Source organism: Colias croceus, chromosome 18 (genome assembly GCF_905220415.1).
Source record: "Colias croceus chromosome 18, ilColCroc2.1".
NCBI classification, from domain to species: domain Eukaryota; kingdom Metazoa; phylum Arthropoda; class Insecta; order Lepidoptera; family Pieridae; genus Colias; species Colias croceus.
The window spans coordinates 1,451,682-1,473,733 of NC_059554.1; the positions used below are offsets into that span (position 1 = coordinate 1,451,682).

Sequence of the window (22,052 nt, forward strand, 5' to 3'; positions counted from 1 at the left end):
GTGCGGTTGTGAGCCGGTGCAAGAACTGCCGTTGGTCATGACCACAGCGTCACTGCAGCCCGAGTCCAGCTCGGATTGACTCCTGTGTATTTTTAGACCGCCGGTGTTGTCTGGGCGGAGACAGTAACACGTATTTTATGTTTTCGTGAAATATTATGATTTCTGTCGTTTTAACGACATCGCTGGCGACGTTTACTAGGCATGCGAAATTTGGACAAATTTTTATTGGGATTTTGAACTTGAATTTGTAATGCAATTTTTGTAGCATAGGTTAGGTTATAGTTATGTTAATGGTAGGTAATAGGTATACTGTATTGATCTGAAGATGAAAATGTATGCACGGTGCACTACCATCGTAATAAGCCCTCATTGGTCCTGCTGTATCTGCAATCCGCAGATATTTTTTGTATATACATACATATTTCTCCGATATACAAATTTTTTGCCAACTTTCACATAAAATTGCAAATTCTTTTCACATGCGTGTAAAACTGGGTCTTCTAAGGTACATACATACTGAAATAAATATTTTCGGTCAGAATGTCTTATCAGTTTCGAGGAAATTTTACTAATATTATGAATATACGTGGAAGTGCATTTGTTGTTCTTTATTTTTAAGTTGTTTTGCGATAATTAGGAAACCAGAGAATGACATTAAAGCTCCTAATTAATGTCACGCACTTTTTTTATCATTTAAGACTAATTCATTGTTATTTTTAAAAGGGTAAAAATAAAACAACAATAACAAATAATCATTTATTTAAACATTTATAATAAAAATAAGTATTTTTAATTCTAATAATCTAATTCCTATCATTATTATTTATATTTGGCGCGTTTTATCCTTTGCAATTTTTAATTTCAAATTTTATTGTGCTGAAGTGTTCTTATTTACTACAAAACGCGCCTCTTAAAAATAAAGACAGAATTTACAAAGCATCAAATATAATGTACTAGGGTACCGCCCGCGGCTTCGCCCGCGCATTTCCCGGGATAAAAAGTAGCCTATGTCCTTTCTCGGGTATCAAAATATCTCCATACCAAATTTCATGAAAATTGGTTCAGTAGTTTAGGCGTGATTGAGTAACAGACAGACAGACAGACAGAGTTACTTTCGCATTTATAATATTAGTATGGATTTACAACTTTTATTAAATCGCAGACAATTTTGATGTCACATAACTTCAATCCTCGATGATATAAAAATATGGAAACTTTTTTAAATATAACAATAATCTTGTTGACAAAATATTTTTCCTTCTTAAAGTAGTAATGTAGGGTCATCCAGGCCTCCACCTGGCGAATCTGAAAAGAAAAAAAAAATTATTTTTCTTAAAATTTTTAGTCTTTATGATTGTGATACTGATTCGTGTATTGGGAACAATAATAACGACGATTAGATCAATTACAAAAGCATAAGTGTGATTCTCTGGAACTGGATCAAGATAACATATTGAGATGATTTAAACCAGAATTTTAATATCGGGGATTGGGTTGATTCTGGCCAGTTGTGGAAAACGCATTTGAGTGATTCTAATCGACGCATAACATATTGGCGTGATTCTGATAGTTCCAAAAAAAATTATTGGGATGATTTTAACCAGTCCTAGATTTTGATGTTAAACTGGGTTATTTCCTTAGTGAAATACTAACCATTTCCAACAGCAGTTCTCATCTAATTCTGCGGTCCCATATTGAACAGCAGCTTGAGATCTTCAATCGTAAGTTTGGAAGCTGCATGCCGAGCGCCAGTCAGCACGTTTTCAGCCATCTCGAGCTTTGCTTCTTGCAACTTACGGATCGATTGCTCCACTGTGTCCACACACATGAATCTGTCAAGAAAATTACGTAAAGAAGAAGAGATACTGTAGGTATTTTCTCTAGATATTAAATTATTACAATTTTGCATTATGTTTTTCTATTTTGGTGTTATGTAGTCATAACAAAACTAAGCGTAAGCCGTAACTATAAACTCAGGAAACATGTTTTCAACATATTATGTAAATGTATAGTCAGTAAGATAATTTATGTACTAGTTAATTTTTCTTTAACACATTAAAAACATCCACGAAACATTAGAAACTTATAAATAGAAAAGTTGACAGAACTAGTTCTAAAAATAGGAAACCAAAGTATCCTTATTGCAACTTCGATCTGAAAACCATCTTCCATATACAAAACCAAATTTTTCTCAAGTCCGATAATATTTCATGACATAAATTAAAACAGACGAATGTGCCAAATTTTTTATATCAATATTTTGCCTTCATTCATCGCAGACAGTCCGCCGACGTTAAACAAACATTGGCTTCAGGCGACTCACTCGTCAATGTTATATTTTTAATAATAATATCCTCTCATTCACAAACTGCATACTAGTTCTGGGCCATGTCTTTTTCTGTGGTTTGTTGAAAAAATTAATTCAAACCTATTATGCCCAAATATTCTTCTTTAAATCCTTTTGTTTTTGGCTATTTCCTTAAGAACAGTGCTTAAAAATTCTTATTTCTTTAAAATTAAACATTTATGCTTCGATTATGTTTAGTAAATATATCATTACTGTCAACTAGACTGTCTATAATCATTGGATCATATGTATGTAAATGCGAAGGTACAAAAATATAAAAACAATAGGTAATTATCTACTTTCGAATTTTGAATTACAATTTGTTTTCCGAGCTTTGTCTCAAGAAACCGACACTTGTTCTAAAGTTAACAAAAAGATGTTACGTCCTTTTTTTAAATCGGTTAAAACACCAGAATATCGCCAACACTGAATAGGTGTCAATGATGAATGATAATGAACTGGTGACTCAGTTTTCAAACGGTCAAAATTATTGCGTATTTGCCAAAACGTACCAATGTCACGGCGAAATGAATTCCAATTTCCATGAAAGTCAACGGAAGTCGTATATTATTTCAAATTATCTTCTTTAGTATGGTGTTAATTATTTAGTGATGTATTTTTTCAGGGTTGCTAAATTAACCGTAGCTTGTATTAGGATGTCATAAAATATAAAAGAGACAGCACCTAAATCATTTTCACGCTAAACAGAAATACTTGATATATTTTTGACGGGCTTATACAAAAAGCGGTGGGATAAAATTTGCAATGTTTTTGTGTCGAATGATAAATCTCTTGAATTTCGTTGTTTTTTTTTTCACAAGTAAAGAAAATATAAGTAGATAGTTACATTGTTCCTAACGTAGAAATAAGCCAGGTTTTTGCAAGTTTTTTGTTAATTGCATGTTTTGTCTTTAGCCCATTAGTTAATTTTAAACTATTTTACTTTGATACGAAGTTATGCTAGGATGACTAATTCCATGTATGGCGTTGTAAGCCGATATACGAAATTCTTCGGGCAAATATGGTCTTGCGTTCTGCATAGTTACATCACAATACACTGGCATGTTACTTGGTGGTAAAATTATCTTTTTAAAGTTTAGATTTTTCGATTGTAGTAATAATTTGAGTTCCTCGTCATTTTCTTGTGCTTTAGCTAGTTTTTCATAATCGATGGGCGATGGCATATCTATTGTAGCTATCCTTGATAAAGCGTCAGCCACTACATTTTCTGATCCGCTTATATGCTCGATCGATGTACAAAATTGCAGTATGAAATCGAGATGACGTAATCTTCGCGGCGTATCATTTTTGCTGATTGTATTATTTTTGAATGTATGTATTAAAGGTTTGTGATCAGTATACACGGTTAATGGTCTGCCTTCGACCATATATCTAAAATGTTTTATAGCCATGTATATAGCTAGCAACTCTCGATCGAATGTACTATAGCGTTGTTGCGCTTCGCTTAATTTTTGCGAAAAAAATCCGAGAGGCTTCCATGAGTTTCCTTCTCTCTGTTGAAGTACTGCACCGGCACATGTGCTAGAACAATCGGTCATGATAGCAATAGAAGCGTTTGCTGCGGGAAATGACAATGTAACGGCACTTTGAAGGTTTTTCTTACATTGCTCGAAGGCTGCCGATGCTTCATCAGTCCATTGTATCGGACTTTTATCTTTCTTACCGGAGTTATGAATATATTGATTAAGCTTTGACTGTATTTCTGCAGCATGAGGTAAATGACGTCTATAGAAATTTAGCATTCCTAGAAATCGTCTTAATTCTTCGACTGTTTGTGGTTTTGGGTATTCTTTTATGACATTGACCTTATCTTCCAATGGTTTTAATCCTTGTTGTGAAATGTTAAATCCCAAAAAACTTAATTCCGTTTTGCCGAATTCACATTTTGATAAGTTGATAGTGATTCCAAATTCGTTCAAACGTTCGAAAACCATTCGTAAGTGTTTCGTATGGCTCTGGTGTCCTGATGATGCAATGATGACGTCATCGATGTAGGAAAATAAAAATGGATCGTTTTCCTCGCTTTTCTCGCCATTACTATTTTCGGAATTAGTTGGAAAGTGAAGATCACGGAACACAACGTTGTTTAAAAATCTTTGGAATGTCTGCGCTGCATTTTTCAGACCAAAAGTCATTCTTTTGAATTCATATAAACCAAAGGGTGTAGTTATGGCTGTTTTCTCAATATCTGATTCGGCGACACCAATATTATGATAGGCACGTTGCAAATCTAGCCTTGAAAATATAGTTTTTCCTGCCAATAGGTATGTACAGTCTTGTATACGCGGTATGGGATATCTGTCCGGCTTAGTTATAGCATTTAAGCGTCGATAATCTCCACAGGGTCTAATATCTCCGTTCTTTTTCATTACCACATGTAAAGGACTGGCCCAGCAACTCTTTGATGGTTGACAAATCCCCATTTCTTGCATTCGCTGAAATTCTGCGCGAACTTTATTGTATTTGTCAGGCGGTAGAGGTCGCGGTCGCGAAAATACGGGTGGGCCGCTTGTTTCGATGTGATGGACTATAGAATGTCGTGGAGTCTCTATGAAACGCATTGGTTTAGTTATGTTCGGAAATTGCGATAACAGATCACTATATTTATGATTAAAGTCGATTGTGTTCACTGGTATATGTTGACTCAAAGTTACTGAACCGATTACACATAAGTTTGTAACTGTATCAATTAATTTTTTGCGATGAATGTCCACTAAAAGTTTGTAATGTCCTAAAAAATCAGCACCTAATATTGCTTGTTTCACTTCAGCTATAATAAAAGTCCACCGGTAAGGTCTACGTAATTTTAAATCTAATGTAAGTGTCTTTACACCATAAGTCTTTATAACGCTTCCGTTAGCAGCGTATAACTCGTAATTATCGCACTTCGGTCGCTTATGCAGAGTTTTAGTCACAGGTATCACTGATATATTTGCTCCCGTATCAATTAAAAAATTTAGTCCCGATGTTCTATCGGTAATGTTAAGGCGGTGCGATGGCTTAATAGTGCAAATCTCCGCCTGCGATTGCACTCTTTCTAGTTTTCCTGCTGTTTAGTTTTTTTATTCCAAGCACACGGCTCTATACATTTGTTAGCTCTATAATAAAATCGCGCGTGGTAATAACAAAGACTGTCGGCGCTCCGCGGCTCACGCCGTATCATGTTACGTCCACGGGATATAGGGCGATAGCGATTATGAATATTATTATTTCGTTTTCTGTGACGAGTTGTTTCCATATTCTGCAATTCAATTATTTGTCTTGATAACTGAGCTACTTGCTCTTGTAGTTTGCGAATATGGGCTTGTTCGCACCAAAATTCTGATGATGTAGCTGTTCTCTCGGATGCTGTGCTTGCTGACGGAGCTCTATTTTCAGTTGTCATTTTGTATATTCTTATGGCTTCGTGTAAAGTCCGGGGTCACGAAATACGTTATCAGGTTGTCGTCTTGTCAGGCGTTGTTGTTTGTCAGGTGTTGTTGTCGGGGTCACCAAATTGTAGCGGCTTTATATATTTAGGATAGCGGAAATTAAACACCGGATTGACAACCTCTTTATATTTGAGCCAATTTAAGACTGAAGTACAATTAGTGACACAATACATATTAATGTTATATGATGCATGACCTAATAAGTAAGCTGTAATGTGCTGACGGCACACAGTGCAATGTTGTAATACGTTTAATGCTCATGTTCTGCACATGTATCAATCGTATACAGTGCAATGTTGTAATACGTGTAATGTTCATGTTCTGCATGTGTAACAATCGTATACAGTGCAATGTTGTAATACGTTTAATGCTCATGTTCTGCACATGTATCAATCGTATACAGTGCAATATTGTAATACGTTTAATGCTCATGTTCTGCACATGTATCAATCGTATACAGTGCAATGTTGTAATACGTTTAATGCTCATGTTCTGCACATGTATCAATCGTATACAGTGCAATGTTGTAATACGTTTCATGTTATTTACATACGTTTCATGTATGTAGCAATCGTATACAGTGCAATGTTGTAATACGTTTCATGCTCATGTTCGGCGTATGTAACAATCGTATACAGTGCAATGTTGTAATACGTTTAATGCTCATGTTCTGCATATGTATCAAGAGTTCCGTGTGTTATTTTTTCTCTGTAGACGTAATATTTGTACAATCAGGGGGGTTTCACTCCGAAGTTTAGGTATGTTTCGCGCTGTTGCCTGAGTTGGCAGTCAAGCGTGGGTTGCGCCACTCGCCGCCCGCACACTCACTGCGTTGGTCGCGTACGAATGATAAAGCGACGAGTACTAACCCTAATCTGTTATAGCTATACAGCTAGCTATTATTTATGCTTAAAATTGACGTTTGTTAGGCCACGTTTCCACCTGCAAGAAAACTTCCGCGAGAAATGTCCGACAGTCTGTCTGACAGCAACTTGCAAGTCTACTTGCAGGTGAAAACTCGTAATTAGACTTGCAAGTTGCTGTCGGACAGACTGTCGGACATTTCTCGCGGAAGTTTTCTTGCAGGTGGACAGGCGGCCTTAGGGAGTGAACCTTCAGTTCGTTGTACTATTACATATTCTGTGGTACAGTGCACAGGGGGCAGTGGGCACACCTGTATATGTGCACGTGGCGGGTCTGCCCCACGCGGTAGACGCGGTCGCGCGCCTGCTCCTCGAGCTGCGGGTTCCAGTGCGGGTCGAGCAGCAGCAGGTGGCTCGCGCCGCACAGGTTCAGCCCCACGCCGCCCGCGCACAGCGACAGCAGCATCACCTGCGCACGCGCAACACACAGTACACTACCACTCAAACTTAATGGCGGTAAGCACAGATCACAGAAACTAAAGGGAGATATGGTTAGGGGGCGGGGCCGGTGTCGCAGCAATATGCCCAAAAAAAGAACACATGCTGTTTGTTGCATTCAGTTGACGTTCGACCGTCAGCCGGGTATTATTTGACAATGCCGCGTTGTTCCGTTAAAGTTTGTAAAAACCGAAGTGAAACCAGCAACTTTAAGTCAAATGGAATCACATACCATCGGTAAGTACTGAAAATTATACGATTTTCTTACTATAATTTCAAAAACAATATTACGTAGAGTGATTTCTTGGTTTCATTATGTGACAGAACGACAGTCACATTAATTTATGTAAATAGTTTACAATGCTTCTTCTGTACGTGACTCTATTCAAACGCGGAGTTCGAATACCGCAATGTATAATGAAGATACTAAAGCTAACAAAAACGTTCGATCGTGTAACCAATTGAGACCAATTGCAATTGAGCGAAAAAATAATTTGAATTTTCATCCAAATCTCCTTACCCTCACTTTCCCGTTAGGATCGTTGAGCGCATCAATGAGCGGCGCGCGCGCAGGCACCGACACGGACCCGCTCAGCGTCACCGTTTCCACGCGCTCCTTCTTCAGCTCCTGTTCCACTAGCTTGAGGACAGACGTCCATTGGGATACTACTACAGCTTTCTCGCCTGGAATTCGTTATGTAATTTAAGAAAAAAATAGAGTGAATAAAATTTACTCCATAAATATTGTTGGTTTAGTGTCAGTCCCCTGATTTCCTATATATTTGATGAATTATTAATTTACTAGGTTTCCGCCCGCGGCTTCGCACGCGCAGTCAAAGAAAAACCCGCATAGTTCTCGTTTCCGTGAGATTTCCGGGATTGCGTCATTTTCCCGGGATAAAAAGTAGCCTATGTCCTTTCTCGGGTATCAAAATATCTCCATACCAAATTTCATGCAAATTGGTTCAGTAGTTTAGGCGTGATTGAGTAACAGACAGACAGACAGACAGAGTAACTTTCGCATTTATAATATCAGTATGGATTCGTAATCATACAGCATTGCAGTGAACAACATTTCTGAATATATTGATACAGAATTATGATCCAATTAAGAATACAAAACAAGGTTCTTACAGATAGATAATTTGTTAAATGAGTTAGTGATGATGTATAGATCTGAATGAATATTATATTAGTTCCAATTTCCAATAATTTCAAGTAGAAAATGACGAGTTAATTTTCCAAAAACCTTACATTTATCACTAGTCATAATTTAATTATGCCACAAGTGTATTTGAGCGATTTTCTTTCCAAAATAAGCATACCCTTAATGCATAGATTTTCTTTTCACACACCTATCATTCAAATCAAATCAAATCAAATAAGTTTATTTGCTCATATATGGTAATTTAAAGGGGTTATACAATATTTTTTCTCACATATACTGCAATTTTAAATGGCGTACAATAATTATTTTACAAAACATAAAACATTCAATTAATATGGCCATGTTACAAAATACATTCATAAACAATTACAAAAAATACACAAAATACATTAATAACTCAGGCCCCGGAACCACAGACACAATACAAAATCTATTGTGCCTGGGACCGATCGGGCCGCTTGGGGCTCAATGGGTTAAAAAAACAATTACAAAATGTTTATTATTACTAATATTGTATTTCACCAACCTTTATTAGGCAATATCTCACTGAGCAAGCAATCCATAACCGCCTGTATCTTAGAGGATCGCTTTTCAAGGCTAAACACCGGGTTATTGGGCGATAGTACGGAACGTATTGCCTCTGCCGCTGTAGTTCCCTCCCCTTGTACACCTTCCACCTCCTCTTCCTCCTTATTTGTATTTCCACTCTGGAAATAAATCGGTCAAGAGCGAGTTGGACTGGTTAAATGTGGGTTCCGTATAAATATGTTAAAGAGCAACTGTGCCAGAGTTGTATTAGACCGGAATTGGTCCTTCGAGTCTTGAGTAATTGATGAATGTAAATTTTCTGTTTATTCACTAGATATTATAAAATTCTTCTGCTACATGGGTCTGTCTGTCTGTTTGCAATAGCGTGATTTTTGGGGAGAAATTAATTCTGTAATTTGTTGTTTTAGACAACGCGGGCGAAAATCTAATTATAGTAATTATTAAACTAAGCATATTGACGATTCAAAAGAAATTCTATTTAAATGAACAAATGATGTAAAGTTATAAGCGATATATTAAATATTAGAAAAAATCTCATTTACAAAGCATTTCAATACTTTAAACTAACTATAAAATACTAGCTTTAAACCCGCATAAAAAAACCCGCATAGTTCCCGTTCCCGTCGGATTTCCGGGATAAAACCTAGCCTATGTTACTCGTGGATAATGTAGCTTTCGAATGGTGAAAGAATTTTTAAAATCGGTCCAGTAGTTTATGAGCCTATTCGTTACAATCAAACAAACAAACAAAGTTTTCCTCTTTATAATATTAGTGTAGATAGTGTAGATACCTTCCGCCTCTCCCTAGAGTCCTCCAACGAGAGCTTATTTAGTTCAGCCAGCAGGTCCTGTCCAGCGGGGTCCGGCTGCAGGTCCACGTCCTGGTCCTGGTCCTGGTCCAACATGGCCGCGATCAGCCCGCAGTGGCAGCAAACCTGACGCAATCGCAGCAGCAGCACCAAGATCTCGTGGGATTTTACTGGTTTCGCGCCTGGTGGTATGGTATGATGATGGTAAAAATATAAAGTTTTGTCTTGAAATCTAAAAAAAACAGACTGCCTAGAAACTGGCGACTGTTCTAAAATGATATAAAATGTTATAAGACCAATGATATGCATTGATAATTGAAGTATTCATCGTAGAAACATAAAAAATAATTTAGCAGCCCGCTTCTACTGCTTTAGTAAGGTTTGGTGCCAAAGGATCTCCTCGAAGGACCAAAATTGGAAAGTAATGTTGAAAAATAATTTAAAGTAATATTTTAAAATTTACAAAATAATGAGATTATATCACTACATAGTATAAAACAAAGTCGCTTTCTCTGTCTCTATGTCCCTATGTATGCTTAAATCTTTAAAACTACGCAACGGATTTTGATGCGGTTTTTTTAATAGATACAGTGATTCAAGAGGAAGGTTTAAGTATATAATTTATTAGTTTTTAGACAAAGCGGGCGAAGCCGCGGGCGGTAAGCTAGTTATTTTATAAACGTTAACGTTTCTCCTTACCTTGCAAAGCGATCATTCTCTTGTGCATCTTGGCGTATTCGGTATTCTTGTTGGGTGGATGAAGCATCGCTCCTTCTACTTTTTCAGCGCGCTGGTGGAGGAACTGCGCGAAGAGAGTCTTCGAGAAGACCAGCACCTGGAGTTGATATTAAATTAATAAATATATTTTTTTTTCGAGTGGTAGAATAAGTTTGGCGGAAGATATTAGTCAAGACTCTAGACTCTAACGCCTTTAGTACACCGGCGCATTGGCGTGCGGCAGCGAAACAACGAAAAATCTGTCAGTAGTGTGGCAGGATTTCGCATATGATATGACTCACTCTAGCACATAGATAGATGAAATAGTTGCGTCCTTGTCAGTATTGTTTCGCAAGGAACAACGAAATGGCCATTACACAGACGCATTGCGAAAAAGTCGCGAAAACATTGCTGTGTAGGTACTAACGTTACGCAGATATTTCGCTACGCAGTAGTTTCGCATAGAGAATGCGTAGGTGTACTAACGGCGTAAATGCTCTGGACATGACATGTGAGCATTATCTTCAGATAGACCATCAGCTGGGCGCGCTGTTGTAGCTGCTGGTTACTGAAGTTGCTTTTGCAGCTGCTGAAGTTGCTGTTGCAGCTGCTGCATCGAAGTTGCTTTTGCAGCTGCTGAAGTTGCTTTTGCAGCTGCTGAAGTTGCTGTTGCAGCTGCTGCATCGAAGTTGCTGTTGCAGCTGCTGAAGTTGCTGTTGCAGCTGCTGAAGTTGCTGTTGCAGCTGCTGAAGTTGCTGTTGCAGCTGCTGCATCGAAGTTGCTTTTGCAGCTACTGAAGTTGCTGTTGCAGATATTTCGCTACGCAGTAGTTTCGCATAGAGAATGCGTAGGTGTACTAACGGCGTAAATGCTCTGGACATGACATGTGAGCATTATCTTCAGATAGACCATCAGCTGGGCGCGCTGTTGTAGCTGCTGGTTACTGAAGTTGCTTTTGCAGCTGCTGAAGTTGCTGTTGCAGCTGCTGCATCGAAGTTGCTTTTGCAGCTGCTGAAGTTGCTTTTGCAGCTGCTGAAGTTGCTGTTGCAGCTGCTGCATCGAAGTTGCTGTTGCAGCTGCTGAAGTTGCTGTTGCAGCTGCTGAAGTTGCTGTTGCAGCTGCTGCATCGAAGTTGCTGTTGCAGCTGCTGAAGTTGCTGTTGCAGCTGCTGAAGTTGCTGTTGCAGCTGCTGCATCGAAGTTGCTTTTGCTGCTGCTGAAGTTGCTGTTGCAGCTGCTGCATCGAAGTTGCTTTTGCAGCTACTGAAGTTGCTGTTGCAGCTGCTGAAGTTGCTGTTGCAGCTGCTGAAGTTGCTGTTGCAGCTGCTGCATCGAAGTTGCTTTTGCAGCTACTGAAGTTGCTGTTGCAGCTGCTGAAGTTGCTGTTGCAGCTGCTGCATCGAAGTTGCTGTTGCAGCTGCTGAAGTTGCTGTTGCAGCTGCTGAAGTTGCAGTTGCAGCTGCTGATTTTGCTGTTGCAGCTACTAAAGTTGCAGTTGCAGCTGCTGAAGTTGCTGTTGCAGCTGCTGAAGTTGCTGTTGCAGCTGCTGCATCGAAGTTGCTTTTGCAGCTACTGAAGTTGCTGTTGCAGATATTTCGCTACGCAGTAGTTTCGCATAGAGAATGCGTAGGTGTAGTAACGGCGTAAATGCTCTGGACATGACATGTGAGCATTATCTTCAGATAGACCATCAGCTGGGCGCGCTGTTGTAGCTGCTGGTTACTGAAGTTGCTTTTGCAGCTGCTGAAGTTGCTGTTGCAGCTGCTGCATCGAAGTTGCTTTTGCAGCTGCTGAAGTTGCTTTTGCAGCTGCTGAAGTTGCTGTTGCAGCTGCTGCATCGAAGTTGCTGTTGCAGCTGCTGAAGTTGCTGTTGCAGCTGCTGAAGTTGCTGTTGCAGCTGCTGCATCGAAGTTGCTGTTGCAGCTGCTGAAGTTGCTGTTGCAGCTGCTGAAGTTGCTGTTGCAGCTGCTGCATCGAAGTTGCTTTTGCTGCTGCTGAAGTTGCTGTTGCAGCTGCTGCATCGAAGTTGCTTTTGCAGCTACTGAAGTTGCTGTTGCAGCTGCTGAAGTTGCTGTTGCAGCTGCTGAAGTTGCTGTTGCAGCTGCTGCATCGAAGTTGCTTTTGCAGCTACTGAAGTTGCTGTTGCAGCTGCTGAAGTTGCTGTTGCAGCTGCTGCATCGAAGTTGCTGTTGCAGCTGCTGAAGTTGCTGTTGCAAGTGCTGCATCGTAGTTGCTGTTGCAGCTGCTGAAGTTGCTGCTGTATCGAAGTTACTGTTGCAGGTGCTGCATCGAAGTTGCTGTTGTAGTTGCTGCATCGAAGTTGCAAGTGCTCACCTTCTGGTAGACGTTCAGCTCGGGGGGTGTGAGGGTGACGTCCCGCTGGTGCACGGAGCGCTGCGGCAGGCAGGCGAGCTGGCCCCGCTGCTGCAGCTGCTGCAAGTGCTCACCTTCTGGTAGACGTTCAGCTCGGGGGGTGTGAGGGTGACGTCCCGCTGGTGCACGGAGCGCTGCGGCAGGCAGGCGAGCTGGCCCCGCTGCTGCAGCTGCTGCTTGGTGCGGCGCAGCATCACGCAGCGCATGATGGTGCTCAGCCGCTCCTGCCCGCCCATGCTCTTGTTGTCGATCCACTTCTTCCACATCTAAAAGCCAATTTTTATTAACATTAGTCACCTGTCTTCCATACAATGTCACAAAATTCTCCATACATTTTGATATTTATTTATTTATTTATTTATTATACTTCATTGTACAAACATGAATGGATAAAACAGAAAAAAAAGAACAATATCACAAAAAGGCATCTTTTGTACAAAAGGCGGTTTTATTGCTGAACAGCAATCTCTACCAGGCAACCTGGTAGGAAAGGAAATGTATGAAGGTCGTGGGATAGCGCAAAATAAATGATTATAATTACAATTACATATAACAATACATTGCAAAAGATATTTACTACAATACCAAATATGCCTATGTGTGTGTTTTTAAAATATATTTATTTTTTGTATTTCAAAAATGCTGTACCCACCGTGAGCTCATCGAACGGCGTGCACTTCAAGAACTTGAGCAGCGCGAACAGGTCGAGGTCCTTGTTGTGCAGCGGCGTGCCCGTGAGCGCCCAGCGGCGGCGGGCTCGCAGCGCGCTCACGGCTACAGATGTGGCCGCCTTGTGGTTGCGGACCGCGTGCGCTTCGTCCAGGATCACGCGCCGCCATACCACGCGGGTTAGCACGCCGTTCTGGGGAGAAAAACATAAAAAAAAACATTAAAAATCTTAATATATATAAATCTCGTGTCACAATGTTTGTCCTCAATGGACTCCTAAACCACTCAACCGATTATAATAAAATTCGCACACCATGTGCAGTTCGATCCAACTTGAGAGATAGGATAGTTTAAACATGTAGGTACCACGGGCGAAGCCGGGGCGGACAACTAGTTATAATATAAAATGGTACCCGCAAAGATTTGTATTTGTAACGGAAAGTCAACCTTTAATACAAGTTTTTAAGCTATTGGATAGCTTCTATCGCGAGCCTTGAGCGCGGGGACCGAATCCAGAAATTCCGTAACGAAAAACCTCACGCTCCCCACTGCGACGGGCGGAGGTGTGGCTTGAAGGCATAGCATGCAATAGCGCAACCGCGGCAGTCCCCGAGTGCCACGCGTATTTTTATTCATTGTAATAATACAAATTTTTGCGGGTACATTCAACATTGTACATTTGGGAAAATCATTTTATCTGCTTTTTTTTTATAATATCCTCTGCGCACTTACTGCTCTTTGTTACTGTGAAATGTTATCCGGCTCGAAGGACCATTTAAATGATTGAATGTATGAACGCGTAACGAGTGTTTGATAATATTAGTTGAACGTTGATGTTTTGAAGTGCGGGCCAACCGCGACGCATCATGTTGCTGACTAAATTGTGCCGTGTAAATTGACTAAATTGTGCCGTGTAAATTGCTACAAACACTTATACGTCTATTTTGCACTGATCTCCTGGTAGGTGGTGCTGGCTGACGGTCAGTGCGTGTGGGGCCCACTGCTACACACCTTCTCGCTCTCCCGCTGCAGGATGTTGTAGGTGGTGAGCACGAGGTCGTGCTGCGCGAGGCGGTGCGCCTGCGCAGTGCGGTTCGCGCCGTGGTGCTGGCTGACGGTCAGCGCGTGCGGGGCGCAGTGCTTGTTGACTTCGCCCGCCCACTGCGACATTAGCGACGCGGGACATACTACCAGGGTGCCGCCGCGGATTGCTGAAGGGCAACGTGTGGATTATTATTTATTATTGACTGCGTGTAAAAGAACAAAAATTTCAAAGAAAAAAAAATATGAATTCTTCAGATTTTCATAGGCGATATAATTATATTTACTCACCCCTTGTCTTTCCTCTGTCCTCTTCATCGCTTTCATCATCGTCCAAGTTCTTTTCTTTGTCGCAGGCCATTAGGGATATCATCGTGATTGTCTTTCCCAAACCCATGTCGTCCGCTGTGCAAAATAAAAAAATAATATAAATTTGTTTAATTTGCATGTTTATTTACCTTTCTGAAATTCTGGTTAAATTAAATGTTTAGTTTGCATGTTTGTTTCTCCTCGTGCCGGGACGCGAGTGGCTAGTGTCGCTAGTGCACACGTACCCAGGATGCCCCCGCTGGGCCGCTGCGTCTCGCGCCAGCGCAGCCAGGCGAGCGCGTGCAGCTGGTGCGGCATGAGCGGCGTGCGCACCGCGCGCGGCTGCGGCGCGTGCGTCTCCTCCGACGGTCGGGACGCGAGTGACTCGTACAGGTCGCGCAACCGGTCCATAATCATGTTGCGCTCCGCCATGTGGGTAGCCATCGCTAGAAAAATGTGTTGAAAATAAAAAAAATAAATAAAAAAGGTGGTACTACAGTCTTGATTCAAGAATCAATAAAATCACTCACTCACAGAACGGAAAAGTTTACAGGTAAAACCACTAAAATGCGTTTTTTTTTAATTATTAAAAAATACACAAACAAATATTTTTACTATTTATTTAGTATATTTAGTATTTTAGTGCTGTGAATACATCATGTGAAAAAATCAAAAAAAGTAAAAGATTTTTTTACAAAAAAAATTAATAATTGATCTATCAACAGATATTATTATTATTTTTGATATATAATTACCCTGTTTGCCAAACATTCTGGGCTGCACAGCATTGCTGACTTTCTGGAGTTCATCCCAAGAGAGACCCTTCTCATTGTTCTCAAAGCCATCTTTAGCTATGTCCGCTGGTGTTGGATTATCTGAAATTATGAATAAAATTGTATATTTTAGTATATGCACAAATTGTTTTCTTTTGTACGTTTTTCAAAATAAAATAAGAAGGATAAAATTTTTTTATAAATGTTGAATATTTGCAGATCTTTTCAATAGATTTCCTGGAAAAAAATATACCTATTTTTACACAACAACAACAAAAGTGAATAAAATCGGCAAATCCGCCATTCCTTACCGGGTACGACCACCATGTTGGCCACTTTATCCCCCTGGCTCCGAATCTCCGCCTCCAGGAATGTGAGTCGTTCGATCAGCTTCACTCCGCTATCGGGCAGCGTGTTCAGATCCATGGTATCGAGGAGCAACTATTTATAAAAAATACATAAAACAAGAACATAAAGAAGATTTTTTTTAATCATTGTATTATTTCAGATTTAAATAATAACACACAAATTATAATCCTAGTTCCTTCAAAAAGATAAAAGAAATTATAAATCATAGATATATAATATATGCTACAGTCAAAACCCTGAACCAGTCAATATCCTTATTGACCGGTGAAATTAGTCAATAAGATTATTGACTAAGGGCGTCGGTTAATATCCTTATTGACTGATTTTACTGGTCAATAAGGATATTGACTGGTTCAGGGTTTTGACTGAACATATACATAGATCTTTTGTGAAAAAGTGTCCAAAAATTATATAGTGTTTTTTTTTCTTATTATATTATTTCACACATTAATACAGCTAATTACAAAAAAGAAAGAGTACATTATTGAAATGAGCAACTCAAAAAAGCAATATTTTGAACAATGGTAGATAAAAATCGAATATTTGAAATCATTCAAGTGTAAAAAAAGGATCACTATTAAGTTTCTTGTTGAATCTTCTAGATAGAATCAACCTTCCCAATTACTTAAATATAAAGATTTTAATTTTTAACAAAAATAAACCAACCTTGACGCCCTGCAGGTCTTCTTTCAGCCCGTTCAACTTATTTAACTCATTTTCTCTCACATGTTTCTTCACATATACCACTTGGTTGGGATAGCTCGGCGGCACGAGGTACTGCTTAATGTCGCTGCCCAGTTTCTTCGTGGCCTCTTCTTTCTCCCTTTTTGGAGATTTCTTGATGGTGGGGGATTTTTGTATCTTCAACTATGAGAAAAAGTATGGAACAATATTACATACTTTGGTCAAAATATATAGATAAAAGGATACTGGTTGGCAAAATATTTTAATAATTAAAAAATACGGTCAAATATTATTATTTTAATAATAAAAAAATACGGTTAATCACAGCATTCGCAGCCAAAAAAAACGGTTAAAATTTTTTTTTTTTCATTTAGAAATTAATGTTTATTTATTTAAAATAAAATCACATGTATATTTAAGTAAACTTATCAAGTATTGTTTTGTTTGTTATACATTTTAAAGTAGAATACGATTTACAGACGGTTATGATTTATGAAGTAAGAACTAATTCGAAAAAATTTGGTTATATGTAGTTTTAGAATCACAAGTTTTATAACTTGTTCATTCGTTTAAAAGTAAAAAAATTCTTGAATTATTACTTCTCATGATCATACTCAAAATAAAACGTATTGTTTGAAATTAATAATAGTATATCTTTCACATTATCGTATGAATTGAAATATGTATACTTAAAAACGTAACAAATTACGAAAAATGATAAAACAAGAAGTTGGTTTTACAATTAAACATCAACTTACACTTTTAGGCATTTTTACTTATTTTAGAAGAATCCAGCTTCTACAAAAATTGCACTTATATTTAAAATAAAACTAGATAAAGTGAACTGCAAATGTTAACCGTCATTACTAATCTAAACTAAATAACCGTCGAGTACGTTATTTAAAATTTTGATCTACCCTCAATTCTACACACATTTTATTACGAAATTTAATCTGTCAATATTCGTTCCATAGAGTATATTATTGTTTTAATTTTTGACATTTCGATGAATGTTTGTAAAATAAACTTTGGAATAAAAAAAATATAACTATCATCCAAATATTACAAAAAGTAGGAATTAAAAATGTTTTTAAAGTGTTAGTTTAATAATAATCAGGTTTTCATTTATTTATATGTAGATTTTTTGAAGTGAAATTTCTTTAGCGAGGTTGTAAAAAAATTTACTGTAACATCTTTTTCTTATCCCTACCACGCGTGATTCGACGTATAAGTAAAGTTGCATATTATAGTAAATTATTTTTTGAAAAATAAGGTCATAAAGAAGTTGCACTTCTTACGTGTGTGCACGCACACATTTTTTTTTTTACATAAAAACTAGAAAAATACTTTTTCAAATTATTTTTAAAATTACTATCCACTACTTGTAAGTATCAGCTTTATAAATTTTACATGTATGCTATTATCTGGTCCGCATACAATTTTTTTTAAAACGAAAACGCTTTTTGTCTAAACTCGAAACCAATAATCTACAGAAAGGAAATTTGGCTTTACAATTAATAGTATTGGAATATTTCGATAGTAGTTTATATTGCCTAGTCGTAACTTTTTTTTTGTATTTATTATAAGAAACAATAAGGTTTACAAACATAAGTGTACAGTTGTGAGTTGTGACTTAAAAAACCACTGAGGTTTTATTCGTATTTACAATATGACAATTTCGGTTTAACTGTTTAACAATTTTTATAAGTGAAGACTAGAAATTTTTTACATAATATGAAGACAATTTTTATAACTTTACTATACATATCTACAATTGGGCTATATAATATTGCTTGAGTTTACGTTTGATATTTATTTTAGTAACACTATTTCTTACTTATATAATATTATATGATGTATAGGTTCACTATTATGTATTATTAACAGTTTAAAAAAAATTGAAATCATGTGTTTTGATGCAGAAAGAAAAATAATTCATTCAATTTTGATCTTTAGATTTTCTAGAAGAAATAAGTTGCAACAAAATCTAAAAAGAAAAATATCTCAGCACTTGATTATAATTATTTAGAAATAGTCTACTTACATCATCATCTTCACTGTCGCTGCTCAGGGCTATCACTTCGGGCTTCGTGTCGATAATCGTGACGTCATCATCTATCACATTCTCCTTAGCGTGTGCATTCAATGTCTTCTTAATTGTGCTCTTCAAGCCAGGCTCAATCATTTGGGTTAGATCAACCACGTCATTTTGCGCACTATTACTACTAGTATAAGAGTCATTTTTCGGCGACTCCGTATTGGTTACGTCACGTAAGGGGCTCGAGAAGGGTGAACACGAAATTCTAGAATCTTCTACGTTTGATTGATTCGATTGTGTTTTGGTAACGTTTATACCGGCGTCCGGTAAGTCATCCATACTTGCGGACGAACTGGGTCGTGACTAAAAATTTACATTATTTAACTTATAACAATCAGTTATGTATTAATTTTTGCTGATAAATTGAATTACCCAAAAATCAATGCAGATAGGATATGAAACAGAATATTTTTATTTTTAAAGTGTATTGTAACAATAAAATGATGTATGTATACAAATAATAAATATATCCCTGTGGTTCCCCCGCTTTTAGGTATGTAGGTAGTATAACTTTAGACACTATACTTACGTTATCCGATTGTATATAATCTGATTCGTCACTTTCATTGTCCTTGGGCACGATGCCCATGATGCTCATACGCGTAGCTCGCGACATGAACATTTGATCATCATTCTCATCATCTTCACTCTTATTACTTTTATCTTTACTTTCATCACCTTTACTGTAATCGTAATCTTCTGTTCCATCTGTGTCATTGTCTTTACTATTAACACTGATTTTACGGACATCTTTATGTTTCGTATTATCATCAGCTTCATTTTTACTGTTATTTTTGACATTAACATCATCTACTGTCCCATCAGTGTCTGTATTATTTACACTGCTTTTACGTCCACTTTCGTGTTTATTCTCCACAATGTCACTACTTTTATTATTTGTATTATCATCTTTATCATAATCAACAGTTGCATCTGAGTCATTGTCTGTACTATGTAAACTTTCACGTTTTCGTGTATCTATTACGTCAGTACTTTCATTTGCTATACTATCATTTTGACCTATGTCATGGTCTTGGCTGTCATTCTTAGCTTTATTGCAATTTTTATCAACTTTACTGTTATTAATTTTGGCTTCGTCATCACTATCGTCATAATCATCATCATCTTCTTCATCTTCATCAGTATCATCACCACTTTCAAGGCTATTAATACTCTCGTAACTCATGTTACTGGTGTCATATTTAAGGGATTTATTATCCGGTGATAAACTAATTTTGGCCGGTGTATTTTTTAGGCATTTTTTCTTTTGCCTATTGTTTGATATTATGAGTGAATTGTCTGTATCGGAGTCCAATAACATAATGCGTTTTTTGTTTTTACGTATAATTAATGAGTCATTAGACATAACTGATAACCTTGTTGATACATTGACTTTCGGAAGAGAATCTGTGTTAAAAATGAAAGCATATGCTATAAATATAAAAAAAAGTCAATAACTAAGTAAATGTAAAACAGTGTAAAACTGTGTTAAGATATGAAACAGAGACAAAACTTCTTATTCTCCTTAATTATATTCACACCATAAGGCATTTTTGTTTAATTTTTTAACAAGTTTTCAGTGGTTCCTTTAATGTGATTAATTAATTTACACAAACAAATCTACAATAAACTTACCTTCATCCTCAGATGAACTTAAAATAACTTTCTTTGGTGAGGCAAATGATGATGCAACACTTGGTTTTTTCTTTAAATCTATGGATTAACAATTTTCATAATAAGTAAGTGGAATAATTATAGTGTGATTTATATAATACTAGCTGCGCTCCGGGGTTTCACCCGCTCTGCTCCTGTTAGTCTTAGCGTGATGGTATATAGCCTATTTTAGAATTTTTTAAATCGGAACAGTAGTTCCTGAGATTAACGTATTCAAACAAACAAACAAACTCTTCAGCTTTATAATATGAGTATAGATATTTATTAAAATTTAAAAGTGTATGTGTGTTTTATGTTCTTTCTCTATTTTTATTTCTTCTGTGTGTGCAATAAAATATTCAATAAACTTTCAGACTATGCCAGAAACTAACATCATATAAGCGCTTTTACCCTTTCTCATAATTTATATAAAAAGTATACTAATGAAATGACTAATAGATCTTGATCTATCCCTTGGGATGAGTTAAATTTTCTTACTGATACTAATATTGACATGGAGAAGGTGTTATTATATCACATACCTATATAATAATGTAGCATACATAATTAATTATAAGAATTAAACCTATATCTGATCTCTCTATATTTTTTATTTATTTATTAGTACAATATTACAGTACTCCAAAATTAATGCATGCAAATCGTCTCTATCTAATGACTATAATCTATTGTTGTATTTTGTTTGATGTTATTGTGTATCAGTCTACCACTAATCCAATACATTATTGATTATGTTATTCAATTCTTTACTATTTTAGTCCAACTCTTGAGTGACACATTCTTTACTATACCTACTTACTTTAAAAGTTATCTTTGCTCTTGAGTGACACATTCTTTACTATACTTAAAAGTTATCTTTGATATGCCTTTGTACCTACAAAAATATATTTAATTACCTTCATCACTGCTACAGGTGATATGGATCTTACTTGTGTTTTTTAATGATTTCTTGGTGTAACCCGAGACGTCATCTGATTCTCCTTGAAAAAAATTGATATCTTCAATAATTTGAAAGTATATGGAAAAAAGTTATAAAACTTGGTGTGTAAACAAATATCCTACCCTCAGAAACGGAATCATCTGATTCAGGTACAAATACAGTAACATTTTTCTTCGCAGGTGTTTTCTTTGGAGCAAAAGATTCTTCCATAATACTGTCGTCGATTTCACAGCTTGATTCTCCATCTCCATTAGTTTGGTCTCGATATTCGAAGAATGAATTTTCCATTTTTCGAAATATATTAGTACCTAAACACTTTAAACGTATAGGCAATATTATGTTCCAATAAACGAGCAAGTTTTCTTTTAGAACACAGTTTACGAAATTTCAATTTTCAAAACATTTTTCAAATTCAAAGCAACATGAACGTTGACAAAGGGCTGTGACGTTTCGTTTACCGTAAAATTTATTTTTCCAATTAAAAGTAAAAGTGAAATGTAAAATTTATCATTTTAAAATTTTACAATAATACTGTTGATAATGGTTTATTAGACTGTGAATACTACACAGAAGTTTAAATTATGTAGTTGTAGTTGTATTATCTGTTATTATTATATACTTTTTTCTTTAAAAAAGCTTTGATCGAAGTAAAAAAGCCAAAAGGGTAGTGCTAGCTTCTATTAAATATTTTCTCCCAACTGTACATAATATATTTACCTC

At 37.0% G+C, this 22,052-nt stretch overlaps 1 protein-coding gene across 1 annotated transcript; it reads right to left on the reverse strand.

The window, feature by feature from the left end:
- Window positions 1-1,293: 1,293 nt before the first annotated feature.
- LOC123699470 (transcription termination factor 2) lies at window positions 1,294-21,850 on the reverse strand. The gene is made up of 20 exons (XM_045646411.1): window positions 21,455-21,850; window positions 21,289-21,372; window positions 20,354-20,431; window positions 19,248-20,125; window positions 18,665-19,021; window positions 16,603-16,803; window positions 15,879-16,008; window positions 15,550-15,669; window positions 15,040-15,240; window positions 14,777-14,890; window positions 14,456-14,655; window positions 13,428-13,637; window positions 12,850-13,041; window positions 10,386-10,521; window positions 9,669-9,868; window positions 8,855-9,035; window positions 7,681-7,844; window positions 6,974-7,131; window positions 1,654-1,832; window positions 1,294-1,305 (listed from the first exon to the last, which is right to left on the reverse strand). The coding sequence occupies exons 1-19, from the start codon at window positions 21,618-21,620 to the stop codon at window positions 1,676-1,678; spliced, it is 3,927 nt and encodes a 1,308-aa protein (XP_045502367.1). The 5' UTR covers window positions 21,621-21,850; the 3' UTR covers window positions 1,294-1,305; window positions 1,654-1,675.
- Window positions 21,851-22,052: the final 202 nt, after the last annotated feature.

Bases quoted from the DNA above. Each gene is read 5' to 3' on its own strand.
- LOC123699470 (XM_045646411.1), bottom strand. From the start codon at position 21,620: ATGGAAAATTCATTCTTCGAATATCGAGACCAAACTAATGGAGATGGA. The intron at 16,009-16,602 runs GTTGGTTTATTT...TTTTATAAATAG, and splicing joins AAGACCTGCAGGGCGTCAAG to TTGCTCCTCGATACCATGGA. The intron at 13,638-14,455 runs GTGTGTAGCAGT...TTTTCTCCCCAG, and splicing joins TGCAGCGGGAGAGCGAGAAG to AACGGCGTGCTAACCCGCGT.